The sequence below is a fragment of the Manacus candei genome, unplaced genomic scaffold, assembly GCF_025592945.1.
Source record: "Manacus candei isolate 608988 ecotype Guabito, Panama unplaced genomic scaffold, ASM2559294v1 h1tg000017l, whole genome shotgun sequence".
NCBI classification, from domain to species: domain Eukaryota; kingdom Metazoa; phylum Chordata; class Aves; order Passeriformes; family Pipridae; genus Manacus; species Manacus candei.
Window position 1 is genome coordinate 17,027,501 of NW_026138065.1, and position 22,638 is coordinate 17,050,138.

Here is a 22,638-nt window from a genome sequence, read left to right on the forward strand (position 1 = left end):
TAACCAGTGGTCATCCCATTCCATAGGAATCTTAACCTCAATTCTGCTTTTGCTTGATGCACTCTGTTGAACAAGAGGTGGAGGTGTCGCAGCATTTTTGGATAGAATTTTTTCTTTTTTTTTCTTTTACTGAATTCCTAATGTTTTACATATGAAAAATTCAGATGGGCTGTTTAACTTGATATACTTAGATCTTATGTTTTGAGCTGTCTCTGGCTTTGCATCTTCAGTTTTCTACATAATGTATGTACAAAAAATTGAAGTTGTATGGAAGAAGCTGTTAGAAGAAATTACATGAGTGTCTTCAGTGATTATCAGTATTGATGTCTTTAAACTGTCCTCATTACTGCTTTTATTTATATTCATTCTTGGTTTGAATGCTTCCATCTAATTTTTTAGCTTGAAGCCTTTTTGTAGCTTTACAGCTACTACAGATTCATTGGACATGCTTTTAGTTATAGCAGCTCACTATATTGTGTATATATATTCACAGTATTGTTTCTTATGTGCCTAGAGAAAGTTTCCTGTACCTCTTTGAACGTTTGTTTCCATCTAGTAAACTGTTTTTGCTGTGTTTATTCTGTGGCCTGTGGCTAAGGCATGTTATGTTAGTGGAGTGCTGGAAGAAGCCGTGCTGATGCTTCCCATGTGCTCATTTACTCGTGCGTGATTTTTTTTGTCTGCTTATTTTTACGCACATTCAATATTGCCATCTCGTTGTGGTTTTTCTCTAGACCTGGATCTTTCTGCTTGTTGTAAGCGCTGCATTGGAGTCATGCTAACGCCCTAACATTTATCTTGATTGATCTCGTGGCAAGCAAACCCTGTGGTTGGCTTTCTTTTTCTAAATGGATGGCCTTTCATTTATTTATTTTTAAAGGCAGTTTGTTTTATCTGCATAGCATATATGTCTGATTAGAACCTCCCCACTGTAACATTCAGTGGGGATGGTTCTTGCTTAGATGATGCTGAATGGTTTCCTATAAACCATGAAACCATGCTTTATCCGATCTAAACCAAACAAATACAGAAGATTTCTACTTACCTCCTTTTAGCTGGGATTAATTTACTGTTGTGCCTTGAACTGTTCCGCCGTACTAATTCTGGCTAGGGATGAGTTCATTAGGTATTTGTACATTGCTCTGTTTTGGATGTCGTTGCTCCATCTACATGAGCAAAAACGTGGCCTGTACATGTCACCACTGCTATGTGTTGGAAGCAGTGCTGGATAAAGAGGGTTAAATGAAGGTCAGATGCATTTTACAAATCTTCTGTGAGTTACTATTCTGAGATGCTTTTTAGTGTCAGTAAATTATGAGCATCTGTTAGTACATGTTTTTAAGTATATTTTATTAGCTATTTAGTACATGAGCCACTCTAAAGCATGTGTAAGTCTTCTCTTGTTCAACTAGAATGTTCTTAAAATGGTGCCGGAATTTAGGCTGTTGTATCTTTTCTTTTTAGTGTGATTTCCCAAAAAGGCCCCTCCAGTTTAGTTGACCAGGTGTTAGTATAGACACATACAGAGTTACTTAACTTGTGTAAAATATACTGTATCATCATTTTTAATGAAAACATCATGCTGCCTTTGAAAGTAGTTCATCATGTGTCTATGGATTGCCAGCTTCACTGTAGCATCAGAAATCAACAAATAAACTGGTATTTTGAGTGCAATTGATTACTGCAGAATGCTAATTATGACTCTTATTCATTTGTTTCTGCAGAATGACAGGAGGGGAGTTTTTCTCTCGGTTTCCAAGTCTTTATCCTTTCCTTCTCAAGCAGTTGGAGGTTGTAACCAATACTTTGAACAGGTAAGACAAGGTCTAAGAAAACTTTGAAATATAAAGTGGAATGAAAAGTTTAAACTGAGCTGCGTCACGTACACCCTAATGCTGTTGTATATATCAACAGCTTCTTGAAATTATATAGTTCAACTACATGTCTTTTGCTAAGGCTTTTTTCTTTTAGCTTTTGCACATCCCAGTAAGTCCCTGAAGATTGAACTACTGCTGAGTAATTAATAGTTGCTGCGTTCCTAGGATCAGATGTTAAAGAACTTATATTTTTCAGGGCAACAGAAACCGGGTGTTTGGCTTTCTCATGTTTAACAATGAGGCTTCCTAACGTGTTTACGTGATACGGGGTCATAGGCCTCACGTAACCCTAAATGAACACTTTCCAGCCTGTGACACACTGACTCTAGGGAAAGTCCTTGGTCTTCTTTTAAGGACTCCACAAATGGTGGCTGAGAGCTACAGATGATACCATTTGGGATGACACTGTTACCTCCAGGTTCATGAACTTTTAGAGTAAATCAATGCTGGATTTGTTTTCTCTCTAAATGCCATGGTATAAACTGTGGAAGTTGAGTAGCTGATTTATGGGTGAGGTTCAACTGTCTGTTTAATGGGCCTAAGGGGGATACTCTGAAGCAGAAGTTTCACCAGTCATTACATGTTTTGCAGTCTCTGCTTAAGAAAAGAGGGTGTGTACATTCAGTGCAGCAGTCTGCTTTCCCTGACGTTTTGAAAGGTGACAGTGTCCTCATTGGTAAATTCTGGGAAGTCTTTCAGTTGAAAAAGATTGAAAGCTGCTGTCTGAAACGGAGGCTTGGAATGCTTTTTCAGTGTGAATTCAGACTTGTATCCTATTATTAGTCATTAAATAAATCAAGAAGGGTTGATTTTAACTTAGATTTCTGATTTTTTTAAATATGAATAGTAGCCACTTGGTGTCAATGACAAGAACTATTTTTTAGTAAAGCCTGCTGTTTGCTAAATACACATTTCCTCCCAAAATGATAAGAAGAGTTTTTTTTAAACCACCTTTTCGTAACTAACTCCGCTTTCATAGTTTCCTGGTTCATAGAGAAAGATTATCTGTGCAGGTTTTTAATATTATTTAAAAATGAAGGCGCCTCACCATAATTGGGAAAAAAAGAGGCTTGGAATAATGCAGGAAAGTGACGGCAATACAGCCATAAGTGCCTTCATTACAGGGGTTCCCTGCAGGAGAACTGGATGCCATGTTTGATCCCAGCAGGGTTTGCACTCTCTTGTAATGATCAGCCTAGAATACCTCCTTGAACCAGAAATGCAGAAGCCTATTTTGTGGGGAAGAGAATCAATAATAGCGTGAAGGAGAATGCGTTTTTCACCAAATGCTTCTTACCCCTTTCTATTTAGTGAAGTTGAAGAGTTGAAAGTCCATCCAAGCCTGTTTCTTTTGCTTTTAATCCTGGGAAGACTGTATCCATCTCCAATGGATGGCACTCATTCAGCACTCAGCATGGCACCATTTGTCCCTTTTATTATAAGGTAAGGTTTTGTAAGGTGGTGGGACTTCTTTCTTGAATCTCTGCAAATTTTTTTTATAAAATAACCTTTTTAAACTTCTCTTCAGTTTTAATTACTAAAGGAAAAATGGTACTCACTGATTGCTCTTACCTATATTATTAAATGTCTTTTGGAGAATTAGAATATCTGCTTATGCAAACCATTGTATGACCTGGTTGTAAATCTTCGTCTGCAAATGCTGTATGCCACGATTGCTGCCACAGAGAGGGTAGATGAAAACTCATGACAGATTGTAGCAGTGCAAGGTTTGCTGTACAGAATTCTGATGGATTTTTCAGTCCTGCAGAATGACTGTTCATAACACATAAATGTAATGATTAATATACAGATTTGTAGATGCACGTATATATATAATCTCCATATTCATCTGTGTATATACATACATAGGTAGATAAAGATATGGGTCTGTACTTTATGTAATATGTTTCTAAGATGACTTTTCAAATTTTTATACAGTGTAACTTTCAGTTATATGGTGGTTACATGAAGGTATTCAGCAGATATTTTTGCTACTCTATATGGTTTGGGATGGGCAGCCTGATAAGGGAACCAGGGTTGTGGTGGGTGAGCGGAAATCAGTATTTGAGAGGAAGTCTTGCTGTCTGTGTAAAAGCTTCAACAGTAGGGTGAGTAAACTTCTGTACTTAATCTCACTCCTTTAGTAGTGAAGCAAGACAAAATTGTTACCCTAAGATCTTAAAATTTTTATTTTAAGCTACTACTTATGTTAAAAAATAGTATCTCTGCTTATTCTTCACAGCAGATGTGATGTATCTATTGCTTTTTATGATGTCTTTTAATTTTCAGGAGTAGATAATTGTTTTCCAAAAAGAAAAAACCTGTAGTAGGAGTTTTTAAATGCACTGTATTTAACAATTAAAAATATTTGGCTTTCTGCCATATCAGAATCTTAAATGCTTTTTGAGGAAATGTTTAAAACTATTTCTTACGTCTTTTATTAGTTCTGGTTTTATGCCTTTATTAATGCACAGGAGAATGCTCTCTTTTTTTTTTTTAATGTTTCAGATAGTTTCTGTTATTGGTAATAGATTGACTTTTGATAAGCTTTTGGTTACAGCTTTTTAGTTTTGTCTTTATACTTACATTAGGACCACTCTTTTTTTAAGGGTAAATAATACCAGCAAAGTAACTTTTCACACCTAGTTAGCTTATTATCTTGAGGTTGTTTTAAATACATTCAGAAGATGTGGGGAGAAAAGTCCAATAAAAATTTTTAAGAATCTGAAACATTTAAGAAATCTGTATCATTGGACCTGCTTTCCTTTAACTGGTAAGGGAACTGTGCTCCTAAAGAGGAATGATATGGCAGATAAACATGATGCTTTCTGCATTTCCTTTCCACTGAATTTGGCAGTAAGTGCTGTGGATACAGGTATAAAACTTGAATAAAGTTATTACATATTTCAGGCAGAAAATTCTATGTGGGTGTACAGACATGCATTTTCTGACTGGTTACTTAGCAAAGCATTGACATTTTTATGGTTGCCAGGGGACAATACCAAGGATTCTGCAGGAGGAAATGTATTTATTATATAGCTCAGTGTGCTTTTACTGGCTGTATTTCTGTCTACAGTTCTTGTGCCCTTGTTCTGTGAATACCATGATTGTTTTCTGTTCATTTTGACTGCATTAGTTGGAATACACAGGGATGATTTATCTTGGTAAGATAAATATGTTGCTATTTTCTCTTCTATTTCCCTTCCTATTTTTCATTCTACAATAGCAAATGAACAAAAATAAAATTCTCTCTTGTTCATTTGGTTGTTCTTTAGAAGGTGGTATGAAGATTGTTGCGAAGTAACCACATAGAGAGGATTGAAGAGAAGGTCTGATGCCAAAGGCCCTATGCATCAAGTAATTTAATTGTATATAAAAGCTGTTTCCTTGAATTGCTCAATACAGTATTGTATTCTATAACATCTACATGTACATATAATTACACGGCAGTCTGATACAATTATAACATTTAATTGCCATATTTTTACCATGAAATTTTTGCATTTCTGTTGTTGTACCACTGTCAAGGAAAGATATTGCTACGCATTAAGGAGAGAGGAAGGGTGAATGTGACCCGTAACTGGCCTTGATGCCCTTCCCCGGGCTCAGCCCACAGTGAAGTGGCATTCATTTTGTGCTCTGAGAAGATGAACAGAATACTGTGTTTGCAAGCAAATGAGCAGTTCTATGAACAAAACTGGGCTGAGCAGAAAGAATTCAAATTGGGCTTTTGAAGAGTTTCACTTAAGCTCGAGTGGAATTTTCCATCTAGTGGGAGTAGAGCTATGGTTGCTCTGACTGTGCTGAGATGAATTGCACAATATGAGCAGGATTAAATGCTACAAGGACAAATCTCAATCTCTGTGCATATGCTTGTTACTCCCTGTTGAACTAGGGCATTTGATTACCTATCTGCAGTTCTATTAAGCTATTTTCCCCCTTTTCCTCTTGCAGATGTTTTATGTGGAAGGGAACACTTTGATTCACAACTTATTACCTCACTTATTATTTTTTTTAAAGAGCTAGATAGGTCTGTTTTAATGGTTACTTTCTAAGATGAAAGAATGTACAGCATGTTTTTGATTAACAAGGGAGGTAATCGGGAGGTAATGTTTTAAGTATGAAACAAAAACATAACCTCCCTTTCGCCTCCCCCTCCCCGTTTCAAAGACTTGTAATCTCTTCAGAATGATCTAGAATTCAGCCTTATGTCCTCTTGTACCATGACATTGATGGTGTTTGTTTAGTGTTAAATGTTCTGGGCTGAATACTCTGAAGGAGTAAAATGGGTATTGCTATATTGACTTGGATACTTTTCCCTAGTTCAAGTGTGTCTCTAAGAGTGTGTGACTTCTTAGTCTTTTAAGAAGGTTTTAAAAAACTAACTTTAAAATGTCAAACAATATAAGGTTTTAAAAACTGTTCAGGTGTATGTGCCTTGTCTTCCCCTTGAAAAAAACTTCTTAATTCTTCATGAAATTTTCCCTTTAAAATTTTGGCAAAGAGACATATTTCAAAGTAGTGTTCCTTCTAGGTATATTACATTGCAAGTCATTGAAGAAACTTGCTGTCTGAGGTCAATTTAAATAGAAATGTGAACATCTTTCCATGAAATCAACACAGTTTTCTTGGGCAGAACTTTGTAACTTGTATTTTCTGTAAAATGGAGGTACTAAATTCTGAAGTCCCCTGATGCTGTTTCCAGACAGGGATAAGGACAGGTGGTAGTGGGAAGCACTAGTCCTTTACAGCTGTCCTCTTCCCCCTTCTACACCTCTCCATCCACCACTGTGAACGATAGAGCTTTGGTTTTGCACTCGAGAGCTTGTCATTAATATACAAGAATAATCACTGTGACCATTAGTTAATGATAGACACTAGGATGCAAGGAAAAAAAACCTGTCTGTGGTGAGGAAAAATTTTCTGTGGGATGGAGCACTGTCAGATGCCCTGTTACCGTAAGTCATTCCTAACAGAGTGTTAAGAGAAGGAGAGGGGAAAGTCCATACTGTCTGTGAGCAAACTGGCAGCTCAAATGCTATCCTACTAGCTATGATAAATCTGTTATTTGAGTGGGCTGGATGCATCTGCTAGAGGGTTTGTGGGTTTACATTGGTCGAGCTATCACCTGTCTTAGAAAGGCAGAGGAAACAACTGAAGATGGTATGACAGTTTTTATTGGTACATTTTCTCTTGGAAGTTACTACTTCTGCAGATTGCTTGTCAGAACAGGCTCTGTGAAACCTCCTAATAGGCTTCTGGCAAAGTCAGCTTGGTAAATTTTTTAAAAATCACTTGGCTGAGGCAGTGTGAGATGTCCAAAGTGCCCCCTGTGATCCTTTGCCCACGGCAGTGCTGTGGCACAGATGATGCCAGCTGGCTGCACAGGAGCCCTCCACAAGCACCAGCGTGGCATCCCAGTGGGTTTCTGTGAATCGTGTCCTTGCACAGTGCTTTGGGGCCTGTGGAGCCAGGATGACGTTCTTTCACTAAACTTTATTTTCTTGGTCATTTTGAAGGGATTAGAGCAGACTCTAGAAGATCTGTTACCTTAGGGATTTGGTGGATTCTTCTTAGATGCATTACTTATGCTACTTCACAGAGAATTACATTTGTGAGTCCTGCTGCAGGAAGTGATGCAGACTGTTGGCCCCAATTTCTTTCAAAAGAAAAATCCTAGAGGCCATGATTCCATGTAAGTCTTTAGCCCACATCTGTAATGCAGTACTCTTGGTTTTACTCAGTGGGTGAGCATGCCTAAGACTTTTAAAAATCTTAACAGATGTCAGACTAATATGCAGGTTAGAGAAAATTTTTCTTAACATTCGAAAAGCATTTTTCTTAACATTTCTTAACCTTCAAAAGCAAAATATGGCATTTTGTTATAAAAGATCAGATTCCCTCATTGAAGGCAAAGAGGTTCAATATATAACATACAGATTCTTAAGTTGGTCTGTACAAAATGCTATTCAGAGATTGTTTTGTCAGATACCAACAAGCTTAAAAAGCTATTTTATAACTACAAACTTGAATTTTAATCTCTTATAATGAATTTTGTTTTGTACTTTTTATTGACCAAAGTGCATGGTAGTCTATCTGTAAAAATATTTGCTGGAAATTTAAAAATAGACCTTCAGATGCACTCTGCTTGAACCTAGTACAAAGGACTAATTGTTTTCAATAGTCTTCTGTTTAGTAAAATATTTAAGAATCTTCCCCATGTAATGAAGCAATCTAATGATGTTGCATTATACTGTATCTGTCAAATACAATTTTCAATTACCAGATATATTAATATATTTACATTATTATGCTGTCTTTTGCCACTGACTTATTTATTTCTGTTTCTTTGTGTTTGTTCCTATTAATATGCAGAATGTTATTCTGATGCAGCTTTGTCTGTTTTGTTCTTCTCCCCATTCTTTTTCCACTTAATAAACGCCTTGCATATTCCTTTCAGTCTCCATTGCTCAGTTTACTTCAGCACAGATAAAGGGGAAGTATTATTACCTTAGTTCACAGCTTTTGCTTTTGAACAACAAATTTGATTACATAAAGATGCATACATAAAATTATTATCTTACTGTTTTAACCCTTGTGTACTAATGTTGCAAATCATCGAATCTGTCTTTTAGGAGAATGTATGTTAAGTAACTGAGATTGATCCAGGTTTATTTTAGCTTCTGGCAAGCAGAGCACCTGACCATGAATTCTGAGGCTCTCTGAGTTTCAGTTGTCTTACTATTGCATAAATCTCTTAGAGCTCACTTCTGAAGGAAACGTCTTAAGGAAAAAGACCCAAGTGTAGTAGTATTAATATTCCAGAAGGTGGTGTGGATTTAAATTTTCACTGATCAATAATGTTACTTGCATGTGGGTTGCTCTTTTTCAAAAGTTACTTACTCTTTGTTGACCTATGCCGTTTAGTTTGATTGCTCTGTATTGTGTTCAGTTATGTTAAATTATACCCACTCTATCAGGTGACTGGTTCTGTTCTGTTGTAGCCCTGTGACAAAGTTTGTATGGGCTTCATGGGAATGGGTCTAGGAGAAGATGGAGTAATAAAGAAACAAAATTCAAATGTAAAATCAAAAGTGTCTGTGAGACTTTGAAATAAGTTTAAAACCATAAATTTGATGAAGAACACAAAAGATGGGGGAGTGATGAAGTTCTGATAACAAGGTATCTTTCATTTGTTTAAGAAAAGCTTGATTGAAGTCATTCATGTATACCTTGTAAAAATTGCTGTTTATATAAGTTGTTTAAATGCAAATTTCCTGGTGTTTGTTTTGTTTTACACATGTACAGTTACATATGCGGGTTTAGCATATCATCCTGTATCAGACTTGAAAGCAACCATCTGACTTTCTGTAGGCTGAACACTGGTATCCTTTGGTAAGAGGTCAACAAGGTAGCTGAGTGATTGTGCTTAGTGTGCTTCCTCTGCCTTACTCCTCTTTTTCCTGTATTTTAGTGTGGCATAGCAGTAGTAGGAGAATTAATTTGAAAACTTGCTGCTTTTCAACTGTCATTTCTGTAAGACTGGGACTCTCAACATCAGTCAGACAAGGAAAGAGCTTTAGTGGGAATGCCTTTATCATATTAGATGAAAAGAACTACATGTGTTTGTTGCAACCTTGTATTAAAATAGCTGCTCTTGATTACAGTTGTTTATGAAAGCATTGCCCTGGGTTTCCCCTATCATGTACACATCTTCTTAACCTTTGGTCTCTCAGTCTTTGGTTTTTAACTTTGTCTTTTTTTTTCTCTTCCTAATATCTGATCACTGTAACTGCTCAGTATTATAACTCTCTGCAATAGTGCATTATTTGGAATCCCTGTGATACTGGGAGCAGGCTCTGATGCATTGGAATGCCCTGTCCTTGTTGGGGAAGCTGATGAGCTGACCAGTCATCGCAAGATGAAGACAGATATCCTTTTGATTGTGGGCAAGGTTCCCAAAACAGATGAGTTGGGAAAGGCATTTAGAAAAATGAGCAACGTGCACCCCTAAAACACAGATTGGTTTTTAGATTTTTATTGTATTAAATCTCTTGCTTCACATCTACGGTGGAAATTTTGCAATAGCTGCGGGAAAAGCAGGGAAGGAGAGGAATGCATTTCCCCACTGAGCATATCTCTTGTGAGTTGAGACTGTCTTGGAAGTCCTCCATTTCTACTTCCAGTCTATTCTCTGTGCAATCCTGTTTGCACAGTGATTGGTACTGATCTGTAAAAATATTTATGGTTCACTGTAAATATTTATTAATAAGGAGGGTTTCAGTCATTTTCTTCTTTTTTAGCATTTTTAAATAACAACTTGTAAACAGCTTGTAATTTTTTTTTCTAATTTGATTAAGTTCAAGTTGTAGTGCTAGAGAAAAGGCTGCAAAGGGCTTGATGTGCAGTAGGCTGCTCTGATCAACTAGAACTCTTTGTTCATCTTTGCTTTATTCCCGTCTTTTCTCTGAAACTGGGGGCAGATTTTTTTTTTTCATGTTCAAGTGATGCTGTTGGGAAATATCACAACCCTTAGGTATTCATTACTGATTCCTTATTGGAGTTCTCACTGTGTTCATCAGTCATTGGCAGATTATAGTCTGAAGCAATTTAGGAAATATTCACAAATTGTAGGGAGCTGTCAGATTAATAGGAAATAAAAGGTGATGTCTAGCAGAGAGGCATTCATGAACACTGAGAATAACTATTTTTCTCCAGTGTTGCAGACTCCTGAAGAGTACCAAAGGCTGGGATCTTGGGTTAAAATTTGATGTATACTACTTCTTATTTGAAACATGATCCAGTAAAAAATATGATGGGGTGCTCAACTGTCAACAATTGGTGAAGTAATTGTAGTATTCATTTACATACTTAAAATTAACCAGTCAGTAAGTACTTTGCTGTTCAAGATAAGTATCCAAATAATAACATTTAGCTTATTCTGCAAAAGTATTTGCAGAAAGGATCATGAAAATGGAAAGAAATAATACATTAACTGTCCAGAGGATGATAAGGGAAACCAAGTATAATGATATTTTAGAAAGCCAATAATTTTTAAAAAGAACAGTCTTAGTTTGAGTCAGTATTGGGAAAGCTTTTTAGGAATGGGCTAGTTACTTTTGGTGATATGACTGAAAGGGAAGTGTTTTTGAGAACCCAGATCCTTTGGATGTTTTCATGGGTCTTATATGTTTTTAAAATTGCTCATATTGCAGTCTTGTTTACAATCATCTGAAGCTTTCAAAATCATCACAAGGCGCTGAGACGTGATTTATGCATTCAACTTCCTTTCATAGAGTTCAAAATAATGATACAGTTGCTAAGACAGAATATAGTCTTTGTTTTGATTTTTTTCCAACTGTTTGGGTAGTAAGTGGTGTGTTTTTCTTTGTCATTCTGCAGTTGTGAAACATCACAATAACTATTCTCAAATTAACAAAGTAGAAATATAGTTGTGAATGAAATTTTTTTCTTTTACATGATCTCAAGTTAAGAGCAGCTGATTTTTCTAGAATGCTGTGTACCAAAATGGAGGCTCTAACCTCATGTAACTTCAGCAAATAGCTCAATAAACCTAGGGATTAGCTACCCTTAGATATTATTTGAGATTTCTTGATGGAAATGCAAGAAAAGAGATGGCATTTAAATTGTGTCAATAGGTTCTATAGTAAATCTCTGTTTGAAGAGAACATCTTCCTGTTGGTCTGAAGTTTACACACAGTATTAGTAAGAGTTTTCATAGGCTCAAATGTTGGAGGTTTTAGGTATTTTGGCTTGCTAAATCAGACTTCAGGTTTCTGATGTTGATTCAGCCTGGTAACAGTTGGCCACTTTTTTACAATAATGTAGACCTTGGTGACAAGAAATGTCTATAATTTCTTCCTAGAAAACCCTTGGAAACACATGGAGAAACAACTCCTGGCATAGCTTGTGGACAGCTTTCACAAATAAAAACCTGTGTACTTGGCCTACACACTTTCTGCAGTATTTATGGCTACTCTGATTCATTAAGTGTTTGTGTGGAAAACAGTGCCTTTACAAAAATACAAGGTTTTATCTTAATTGCCCAAGTTGGAAGAATAAAATACTTAACACAGTGTATAAAGAGACCAGAAGTTTGGACAACCATTAACTTCACTTTAAAGGAAATAGATAAGAATTTAGAAATTTAGAACTGCATAAATAACTTGAAATTAAATTTAATTTGTTTCTGTCCACAGTTTTGTTCAAACATTTTCTGAGCTACATTCATGTGTTGATTGTAGATCTAAAACCTCCAGCAAACTGATAATTCTGTAATGCTTTTTTACTCATCAGGTAAATATTGAGAAGCTATATCAAAACTCAGATTATTCTAATTTTTTTTTATTCTTAATCTCAGATTAAAGAATGAAAAAAAAAGTCTTCAGGCCAATTAAATACAGATTTCCATGGAGAAATAAATTTTTTAAGTTAAATGCTGTGGGTACTTTAATTGCTAAGGAACACAGATATCTAAATAAAAAAATAATTGTGTTTCCTTAAAAGAAAAACAGAAACCAAGCAAGTCAATCAATGAACAAAAGAAACTTTATGTACATGCATAGCAATTATTGTTCATATTCCAGGAAACCTCACTCTCACAGTAATGAATAGACACTGTCCTGCTGATTTGTGCCCAATGTGGAAGTCCAAGTTGTGTTGTGTGGAAGCTCGAGTATTTTTTTTAATGCTATTTTTGGACCTCACTTCTCTTGGAAATCCATTACACTGCATTTGAAAGTTGCTAAATGTATTCCTTTAGGAGATAATTTGAAGGGAAAAAAATAAACTAGTCTATAAATGTGATGCATGCATACAATGCCCTTGAATCTTATTAACCAAACCCTTTGTAATGGGAACTGAATCTGTTGCTAAATACTTTTTGCTGTGACCTGAGACCACCATCCATGTTTTCCCCTAATGTAATTTCATGTTTTTAATTCTTGCTTTGGAACTGATAACATAACTTGAACTGTATAGCTGTGTGGTGGAGGAAAGAGAAAATCTCTTTCTCATACTACTTACTGTGCCTATATAGAATCAGATAGAAGCCTTACTACAATTTTTTTCTTACAGTGCATTTGTTAGGACCTTCTGGCATAACCAGGATTTAAAGAGTGCCATCTGTTTGAATTTTATTTATTCATATTTTTTTAATTGGTGTTATCTTTTAAAAATAGAGACTGTTAAAATGCTTTAACCTGCAGGCAGAGTTGGTTTGTTTGAATTGCAAGTGTGCCTTTCCTGCCTCATGCTGCCCTCTTCTCTCAAACTGTTTGTGATGGTGGTGGGATACTTGGTTTGATGTACAAGCTCGGAGACCCCTTCTTCAGAATGTTCACTGTATCGTTGATAAGCAGTGACATAATTAGTAATGCATAGATCACTGTGACAACATCCAGTAAAACCTGGAAATAGCTATTCCTCTCCTTATTAGTACTTTTAACAACTAAAGGTATTATATAATAAAATGTACATATTTTCAGCTACAGATGTGATTCTTCAAATTAATTCTACTCATTTGTTTCTGTGAACTTCATATAAAAGGTAATCCTTATTTGCTTTGTAAATTTGGGTTAATTTATTAAGTCAACACACTTAATAAAGTCTGTTGAGGGTAAGTAATAAGAAAGGGAGGAAAATAAGCACATAGGAAACACCTGCAGGTTTGTTGATTTTTTTTCCTTTTCTTTTTCAAAAAGAAGCTTAAGATATTTTCATTTACAGCTAATGTTCTGTTGTTTGTAGCCAGAGTAATAAATTAGATACTTTGATGTGTGCAGAGGAGTATGGAATCTTTGTGCCTTATGAGAGTTGGTCATAAATTATGTGGGTTAGGAGGGTTGTTCAGGATCTAAATATTGAAACTGGAACGGAGCAGTGGAAATGCATTGAATCTACAGTTACATGAAGTGAAACCTTCTCAGATTTATTGACTTTTTGTTCGTGATCATGGACCGTTTCAAGTAAACATGTTTACGTCCAATACCACATGCACCTAGATAAACAGTACTGAGTTCAAGGTGAACTACTACAACAATTATTAATAACCCTCAGGATTTAATAGGAGTATATCACATGAGAATTTTGCAGGTTTCATGCTTGTTGCTACCTTGAAATGTAATAAAGTTTGGTTGGCATAATGTATGTTTTTACATATGACAACATTTTACATAATGTAGTATGTATAAGTCTACTTATACATGACCTGCCTGTAAAGGTACTGTTGCATAATGAAAACACTTCTCCATGTCCCCTAGGTACTTTTCAAATCAAAGGAAATGGAACAGTTTTAAATGCAGGTTTGCACACAAAGCAGTGCTTTCCCAATGGGTGCAAGACTCCATTGCTCATACTTCCTGCAGAGGGGATGAGCCTGTGACAGACTGTAGTCATGTTGTTGGCAGGTGAAGCTTAGAGTCTGGATGGTGAAGTGGCTGAGGTTGGAGGTCCTGTTCTTTTTTGCCAATGTCCTGACTTGTGAAGGACAATGAACTGCCATCACATAAATGAAATTAAACTCAGGGATGGCAGGAAGAGTAACCTGAATAGTTTAATAGCCTCAAAATACTTCTTTCCTTAAGCTGCTGCTTTTTGCTGCAGGTATAAACTGAGTTACTGTGATTGCCTTAATTGTGTAATAGTATTTCTTGATACAACTTTGTGAGGTTGCTAAATCCTAGATAAAATAAGTATTTAAGAATACAGGTTGCAGACTTAGTGTTAAGAGTGTATAGTTGATCTTGAAGCTTGGTACAACTATAAACAAAAAAATGGGTTAGATTGTTATTTTCTGTTGCTCAGTTGTTTCATTTGCATTCTCTCTTTCTATCCCTTTTTGAGGATTGATCCTGTTTAGTTTTAGTTACAGGTAAGAGGTTATATCTAAGTGGGATCCAGTAAAAATCAAAACTGCCTGTTCTAGGGTGCTGTTAGAGAATGGAAAAATTAGTGTATGTTTTGACATTCTTCTGGCAAACTTGTTGCATGATTCAGGAATGAAGTCAAGGGCTTTCAAAACATGAGAGATGTATACCTAAGTGCCTTCAGGGTATGCAGAAGTTCAGGAATAGGTCTCTGATGGTGACTTGGCATGACATCTTACAAGTGTACGTGAAATGAGAAGTGTTTTTGAAATATTATAAGCACTGTTTCTTGCAGGACGTGGGGGACAACCAATTTTCTTTGAGTATTAGGAGACTAAAAAAAAATTATTTTAAATAAATGAGAAGAAATGGTAGGAATGTTAACCCCTCTCAGATTTGGGAAGCTATTTGCCAAGGTGAAATACCTTCCATGTGCTCCCCTACGTGTTCCTATATAGCAAATACTTAATTGTTCTTAAAATTTTGTGATGCTTTTGTTCCTTAGTAGTGACTTCATAGGAGTGCTCTTCTCAGGGTTTCCACCAGGATGTCAGTTGGTGTGACTGCACTGCACCCTGCGTGGCAGTCTGTAGTGTGAGAAGTTTGCATTAATGTACAGCAGGTGCATAGAACAGTGGCTGCTTGGTGGTTGGGTTGCCCTTTGGGCAAGTAGTAGCTGTGGGATTGCATTTTCCTCAGGCATAGAAAGTTGCAGAACTGGGCCAGCTGCGTCCTGGGAGAGTTCTCCATGACAGGGCACCAGTGTGGTTGCTCAGCAGGAGGACTTCAGGCAGCTGAGAAAATTTTGCCAATAATATGAAACTATTTTCTTCTTTCTAAATATAGAGCAGTCACTTCTATTTCCATAATAAATTTGATAAAATGATAGTGTGGAACAAAATTTGGCACGTAAAATACTGTGTCTCCATGTATGTATATGCATGTGTTATAAGTCTTCGATGTTAGTTTTTACAATACGACAAAGTTAAAGTGAGGTTATTTAAACATACTTATTAATACTATATTTTTATATATATAATACATATATTTTTATTTTTATATATATATATATAACAATTTTTGTTAATAGGAAAACCCCCACAGAATTTCATTCTAATTCATTGCATCGTGCTTGAGGAGAAAACCCAGTCTGAAGCAAGGAGTGTTGGAAAGTACCCTTGCACAAGTTACAGGAAACCCTGGCATTTTACCTGTTTTCCACTCCTCCTATGAAGACATGTCAGGTTCCTTGGGATTTTTAAAAGGTCATAAACAAAGAACGTTCTTAAGTATACAGTTATGGCTAATTAAAAACTAGACATTTGTTAGTCAGTGTTGCTTGTGTTTGGAAAGAACGTCTACGTGTGCCAATCTCTTGGTGAAGAAAACATGGTTTAGCAGAAGTAAAGGAATGGTTGCAGACAAATCACTTCACTGGTTTAAGTTTACTTTACAGTAGAATGAAAATGTTTTTGTTTAAAAAAAAATGGAAGGTTTTTTTGGAAGAGCTGAGCTGAATTTCATCTTGCGCCTTGTCAATGCAGAATTGAAGCTTTTCCATATGGAAGAGCTTCCAGTTGTGACTGCTCTGATTTAGCATTCTGTTGTGAAGGATAACCAGTCTTTGAAAAACGAAATGCAAAGATGGTCTTTGTAAAAATCATGATAGAACATGCTGCCATACTGAAAGAATTAAAAATTCCCACAAAAACCTATTGTTCGGGGTAACATAGCTCTCTAGTTCCTTTAAATGAGATCTATGTTTTTCAGGCATAACATTACTATTTCAATTAAGACTATTTAGTTTCTTAGTATTTGGAACTCTATTAATTTGGTTGCTGGTTCAAGATGGAAACTGTTTTCTGTATTTCTTTGATGTGAACTAAAGTAAACTACCACTTTGAGTATTGATTTAAATTTGCTAGAGATATTTGAAAAATTAGAATAGTTTTAAATTTCATTTAATTTTTAAATATGTAGGCACAACCTGCAGGGGTTTTTTTTTGGAGAGATCAAAATCATTTTGGCAGGGGATAATCTCAACTACATGTGATTTTGTTAGTCGAAAATACTTAAGAAGCAATTCAGGAAAACGATGAGAGGATTGGAGTAGGGAAGGCCATCTCTCTTGAGTCATCACAATCAACTGGGGAGTATCAGAGCATAACTTCAGCCAGATACTGCATTTTTGAGACGTTTGGCCTTTGGTCTAAATCCTGTAGTAACTTTCTTAGTTTTCTGGGTGACTGAATTGTACCTGTGTTACCACAACTGACACATGCAAGAATTACTGGCTTTGAAAGACTTAGTCTAACCTATTTAGCTGATTAAGGACTCTTATTCACTTCAATTCAGTATACATGCTACTGAAGTAGTGTACAGCTGATTAATGTGTTAATGTAGCTGAATAACTCATTCTGTATGTATTCATAAATCTACAACCTGTTCCTATCCTTAATAACACTAAAAGATAAAAGATTCTTTTTGGCCTGTGCTTTATATGCAGTCTTGAATCTTAGCAGTTAGTTTTAAATAAAAAAGTATTTATCTTTTAGATACTAATTATAAATAATGGAAATGTCTGTTACTTCCTGCCTTTAAATGTGTTCTAAAAACAAGTGGGAGATTTGGCCCAAGATTCAATAGACACCATGTTGTGTTCTTATGAAAACATCTGATTATCAACATGGAGCTTAACTGTGTTAAGTTGAATACATTTGAATATGAATAATAAGTAACATAAGCATTAAAAAAGATGGTATGGGACAATATACTTACCTACTTCATGGCATAATTGCATCTTTTCCTTCTTGTAATTTTTTTCCTTTATGTAAACACTGGAACTTGTGAAGGACAAAAAGCCTCCAGCATAGTTTTAGTATGACTTATGTTTCCAGGAAAATACTCTTTCACTACTGAGAAAAAAGACCATGTATTGGATATGTGAGAAATATGTTTCAGTTTTCATTGCATTACCCTTTGTTTTGTTTTAGCCACCACAGTGGATTGCAGCTGGATGACAAAAATTAGGTATTTCTCTTTATTCTAGATGTGGGCACTCTCCTGTGTACCGTTGCCGTGAGATGTCGGGTCAGGCCCTTGTTCCATTTGTTATGGTAAATGAAGTCCCACGTACAGTGCTGTCCTTGCTGGAGGGGCTCCCAAACTCTACCAGTCATTGCATACGACAGAACAGTATTCATGGAACACTACTGCAAGTAAGTTTTTGAGGCCTGTTTTTTGTTTTTGTTTTTTTTTCATTGGAGTTTGTTTTTTGGTTTTTTACTGTAGGGGTTTTGTTGAATTTTTTTTGATCATACTTGACAGCCAAATAACACAATGAATTGTGCTTAATGTTCACACATTGTCAAAACATATATGAAGACTGATTCTGATTTGATTCTGTCAGATGATAAATGTGGAATGCACATTTCTGCTGTCATTAGAAGGCAGTAAGCTGTAAATAGTAACATTTCGTATAATGTTTCATCTTTAGAGATTAAAGTGCTTAGGAACAAATATCTTTATCTGAATATATTTACAGAGATGTCTGCGTGACTTGCCCAAAATGATTGGGCAAAACTGAACTCCAAGCACCAACACCATTGTGTATATTTTGAGACTTGCTCCTTACCCCATGTATTTATTTATTACTTCATTTGTACCAACAGCTTCCTGTCAGTTTACTGCATAAGTTGTGTTAAGCTTTACCCTGTCTTCTGGAAACATTTTGGAGAATAGCTCACTTATCAGAAATTTCTTCATTCCCCTTATATCATTCTCTTGGTTTATAGCAGTCAGTTCACTGTGTTTGATTTTTGAGCTATTGTGGTAATAAGTTACTCATTTTTATTGCCTGTTTTTCATGAGCAACCCTCCAACAAAGCCACATTGTACACGGTCAGCTCTGTTGGTCTGCCTTAGTTGGCAAGCTTTCTAGGTATGTGTTCCCACTGTAAGCTGTGTGGTGGGGTGTGTGTGGTTGTTTTGATTTGGGTTTTAATGATATCTTTTCCAGCATATTATTTCCTTTTAAAACCTTTCAGGAAGCTGGGGATGGGGAAATGAGTGAAGTCGCGCTAGAGCTGTTAATGTCAACTTTACCTGTAAATGGTTTCAGGCAATTGAATTTGGATTTGGATTGGTTACAGTGGAGGTTGTTGCAGGGTGTGGGATGATCTCCTGCTCTGAAAAGCAGTCCATGCACCTGATACGTGCAAGTGCTTAGACCTGTGAGCTGCTGCATCTGCGTGGGGCGGGGGAGAGTGCCATCATCAAATTACCCGTGCAGCCCTGCTGTGTCACAGCTCAGGAGTTAGGAAGAGAGGGTTATTCCAACAGTGAGAATTAAATGCATTCTTAGTCCAGAATGATTATAAGCCCCATCATGGAGCATGGACTGGCTATAGTGTATAGAGCTCTTGCCTCCTTTTTAGTGACCTGGGGGAAAAAAAATAAAATCAAAATGATAATAATGATGGGCTGGATATCAAAGAGCCCAAAGGATGATCTAGTTTTTAATATCCAGTATTGCTAAAATGATGTGATGTGTAGGTGTAGGGAGTTTTCCATACCTGTGAGGTAGGAGATATTCTCAGGGCTGGAACCTGATTTTTCATGAGTTTTGAGCAGCTACTAGAAACTACTTACTGCAATTGGTACAGCACCAGGAGAGACCAGTGCTGTCAGAGTATGATATTCTTCCAAAAATGTCAGTTGTACCATAACAGTTCACCTGTTTGGTTTCTCACATTTGTCTTGGGCTTTGACTTTACAGCTTCTGAATCAAGGAAGTTCAAAATCTTTATTTAATGCTTAATTTAATTTAGTGTATGACTGAAATGCTGAACTATCTGTGGCTAGTTTAACATAAAATGTTCAGAAGAAATACTGTAGGGTGATAAAGATGTGCAAAAAACGGAGGCAAGGCGGTGATCTTTGTTATACCTCTAAAACACTAATGCCAGGTAGATAAACATGTAGTTAGCATGCACCTCCTGTAAATAGTACCAAAAGTACTGTGACTTTCAGGGGTTGCTGCAAGCATGGTTTCAGTTTCCTTTTTATCCATGTTAAGTTGGGACTTGCAGAACTGCTGCTAAGGCTCATTAAAGTGTAGAAAATAATGTTATGGGACTATTTGTTAAAACACTGTTTCTGGGAAGACTTACTTGAAGAGACAGTGATCTGGCAATGTTCAAAACTGTTTGCACTGCATTTCCATGACACAATAGAGAATTTATCATCCTCCTTGATATAAAACCAAAACAAAAATCCCTACTAAAAAGAGCAAGTCTATACAAAACTCAGTAAAATTCAGATTTTTCCAGCAATACAAAGCCAATATCTTACGAAAATGGAATTCAGTAATTTCATTTCTTCAGTCACATTACAAGCTACTAAGTTCATTGCTCGAGTTTTTTGTTTCGGTGTTCATATGCTGTCAGTTCTTTAACAAGAATTATTCAGAATTAAACCTTATGTGGCAGTGCCAAATGCAATGAATCTTGAAGGTATATTTCAGTTATGCTTCAGAGTTATGCAATCATTTTATGCATCTGTTGCAAGACAAGTGTTAATTTACAGAGAGATCATTCAAAAAGAGTCCAGCATGGAGTGCCTGTCCAAACATGGCCTGCTTTTCAAAATGCTGAGATGACTAGAGTGATTTTTTTTATTTTTTACACTGAATGCAAATGTGTTGCGTTTAACTTCAGACCTCTGCATTATGTGAAAACATGGCTTTTTGTCCCCAGCGTGATTACTGTGGCTCAGTTTAAATATGAATATGAATGTGCATGAGGATAAAATCATCCTATGCTTTACAGGTTTTATAGAATAATTCTTTTCTAGAATTATCTAGGAGGAATGCTACTGTTCTGTAACTCTTTGGGAACTGATGATATTCTTCAAGAAGCAGTTCTGCATCCTAAGTAAATGCACTGATTTGAATAAGACAAAGAAAATCTTTTCTATGTTTAGTGTTTCCTTTATGACTGCAGTGTCTACTTTGCTCTGTAATCCAAAATGGCAGGGGGGAAGGGAATCAAGTTTTTAATCCACAAGAAAATGCAGAAGTCTTGTACTAACCTTCTAGAATGTTGAAACATTTCTGGCTTGTTTTGTTTTAAGATCTAGGTTTTTTAGCTGATCAGCTGAAAGAAAGAGCTCATCCAGAGCTTTATGCAGAGACTTCCCTAAGTATATCAGAATTTATGACTAGGGATGCTTTTATGTTTGTGTATCTTTTTGACTTTTGGCAGTTGCCAAGGAACTTAAAGTATTTGGGAAGATTGTGAGGTTTACTTATGAGAGATCAAATGTTCTTTTGACTTTCTGCCTCTTTAGTATTGGAATTCTTGCACTATGTGTTCTGTCTGTCCAGAATAATTGAGAAGTTCATAATGAACCCATAGTTAATTCAGAAATGTTTTATTCAATAATCTGTGCTTGTGATTAATAATTGCCATATACGGGTTTGACATACAGTGTTTTTAAGTCATGCAGGTAAGGACATGGTCTGTTTTTTCTTGTCATGTCTGTGTTTTTTGTAGAAATGTCTAGTCTCTTAACTGGGTAAAGCTCAAGATTCACTTAAATACAGAATCCTGAGAGAGAGATCAGATGAAAATGAGCCCTAAGTAGAAAAAAGAATTATAGAAAGCTAGTAGCTCTAGAAAGAAACAATAACTCCAGAAATGGAAAGCAACCTAATATGGAATGGATAAAAAGTCTAATAACACATCAGAGTGGACAAATTAATTCTTTACTGAATGCAAAGTAAGAAGAAACATACTGAAGCAAGAGCATGCAGAGAGGAAATTGGAAAGACCAGGGCAAAAATTGTCCGTGTCTTAAAGAGATTTCTACGGCAATACTAAGTATTGGAAAGTGGAAAGTACTGATAGCTGATTCCTGAAAGGTATGCTTTTCTCCATTAATTCGCTAACACAGTCAAATAATGGAAACTACTTTCTAACGTTAAGGATGCATTAATGTTCAGCACTTAGAAATAGTGAATCTGCCATCATGTATATAAGATTTTGCCTGGACCTGAAAGTTGGACAGATAATCACTTGAGATTCCTGCCAGTCTTCCTCTATTTTTTGATGCTCTGAATGATCAGGGTGTCTTCATGAAGCTATACAGAATCTTAATTTCCATCAGTGTGGACCTGATTAATTCTTGTTTGCATAGATTTGTGGGCATAACGTTCACAGATTTTATTGTTGTAGATGGTCTTGTCTAAACAATGAAATTTTGATGTAAATTTAGTTTTTAAGATTGTTATTGCAAATCAGCAATTAAATATTATAAACATGAATTTACTTGGATTGGAAATAACTGATTGAAACTTTGAACAGTTTCTAGATACAATTTTGATAACTATGTTCTGTACACTTACACTTTACATGGAACAGAGTCCAAGAAGGCTTCTGGGCATACTAGGGAAAGAAAGCTTGAGCCTGTGTTATTCCTAACCATGAGTTTTACTAATATAGACTGAGATGAAGATTAATCTCCAGGGCTTTGGTTTCCCTGACTGCATCTCTGCATGCTTGGACTGTGTCCCTCTTTTCCTCGCAGGTTATGTGTCCCTCCCTCCACCTTCTGTATACTCCCTCTCTATGTTTCAGTTTGTCCAGGAGCTCCCTGGGGTATTTGCCTGACTTCTGGCTTGTTGTTATGGACTGCACTTGAGCTTTCTTGGACCCCATCCCTCCAGGGCCTTATCCCACATGACTCTAATGAGCAGATCCAGTCAGTGGCCAAAATCTGCTCTCATGAAGTCTAGGATTGTCATTTTGATTTTTACCCTGCTCTTCTCAGCATCCTGAACTCCATCATCTATGGTCACTGCAGCCAAGACTGCC

The 22,638-nt window shown here is 36.2% G+C and overlaps 1 protein-coding gene across 7 annotated transcripts in view; it reads left to right on the forward strand.

Moving 5' to 3' along the window:
• Nucleotides 1–22,638, forward strand: part of THADA (THADA armadillo repeat containing) — a 162,288-nt gene that overhangs the window by 55,543 nt on the left and 84,107 nt on the right. For 6 of the 7 annotated variants that reach the window (XM_051783093.1, XM_051783094.1, XM_051783092.1 and 3 more), the window contains 3 exons: nt 1,725–1,814; nt 3,189–3,320; nt 17,814–17,982. In XM_051783093.1, the coding sequence (XP_051639053.1) occupies nt 1,725–1,814; nt 3,189–3,320; nt 17,814–17,982 (391 nt within the window). Of the gene's footprint in view, nt 1–1,724; nt 1,815–3,188; nt 3,321–17,813; nt 18,705–22,638 lie in introns of all 7 variants that reach the window. The other variant, XR_007903853.1, reaches the window with a different exon arrangement.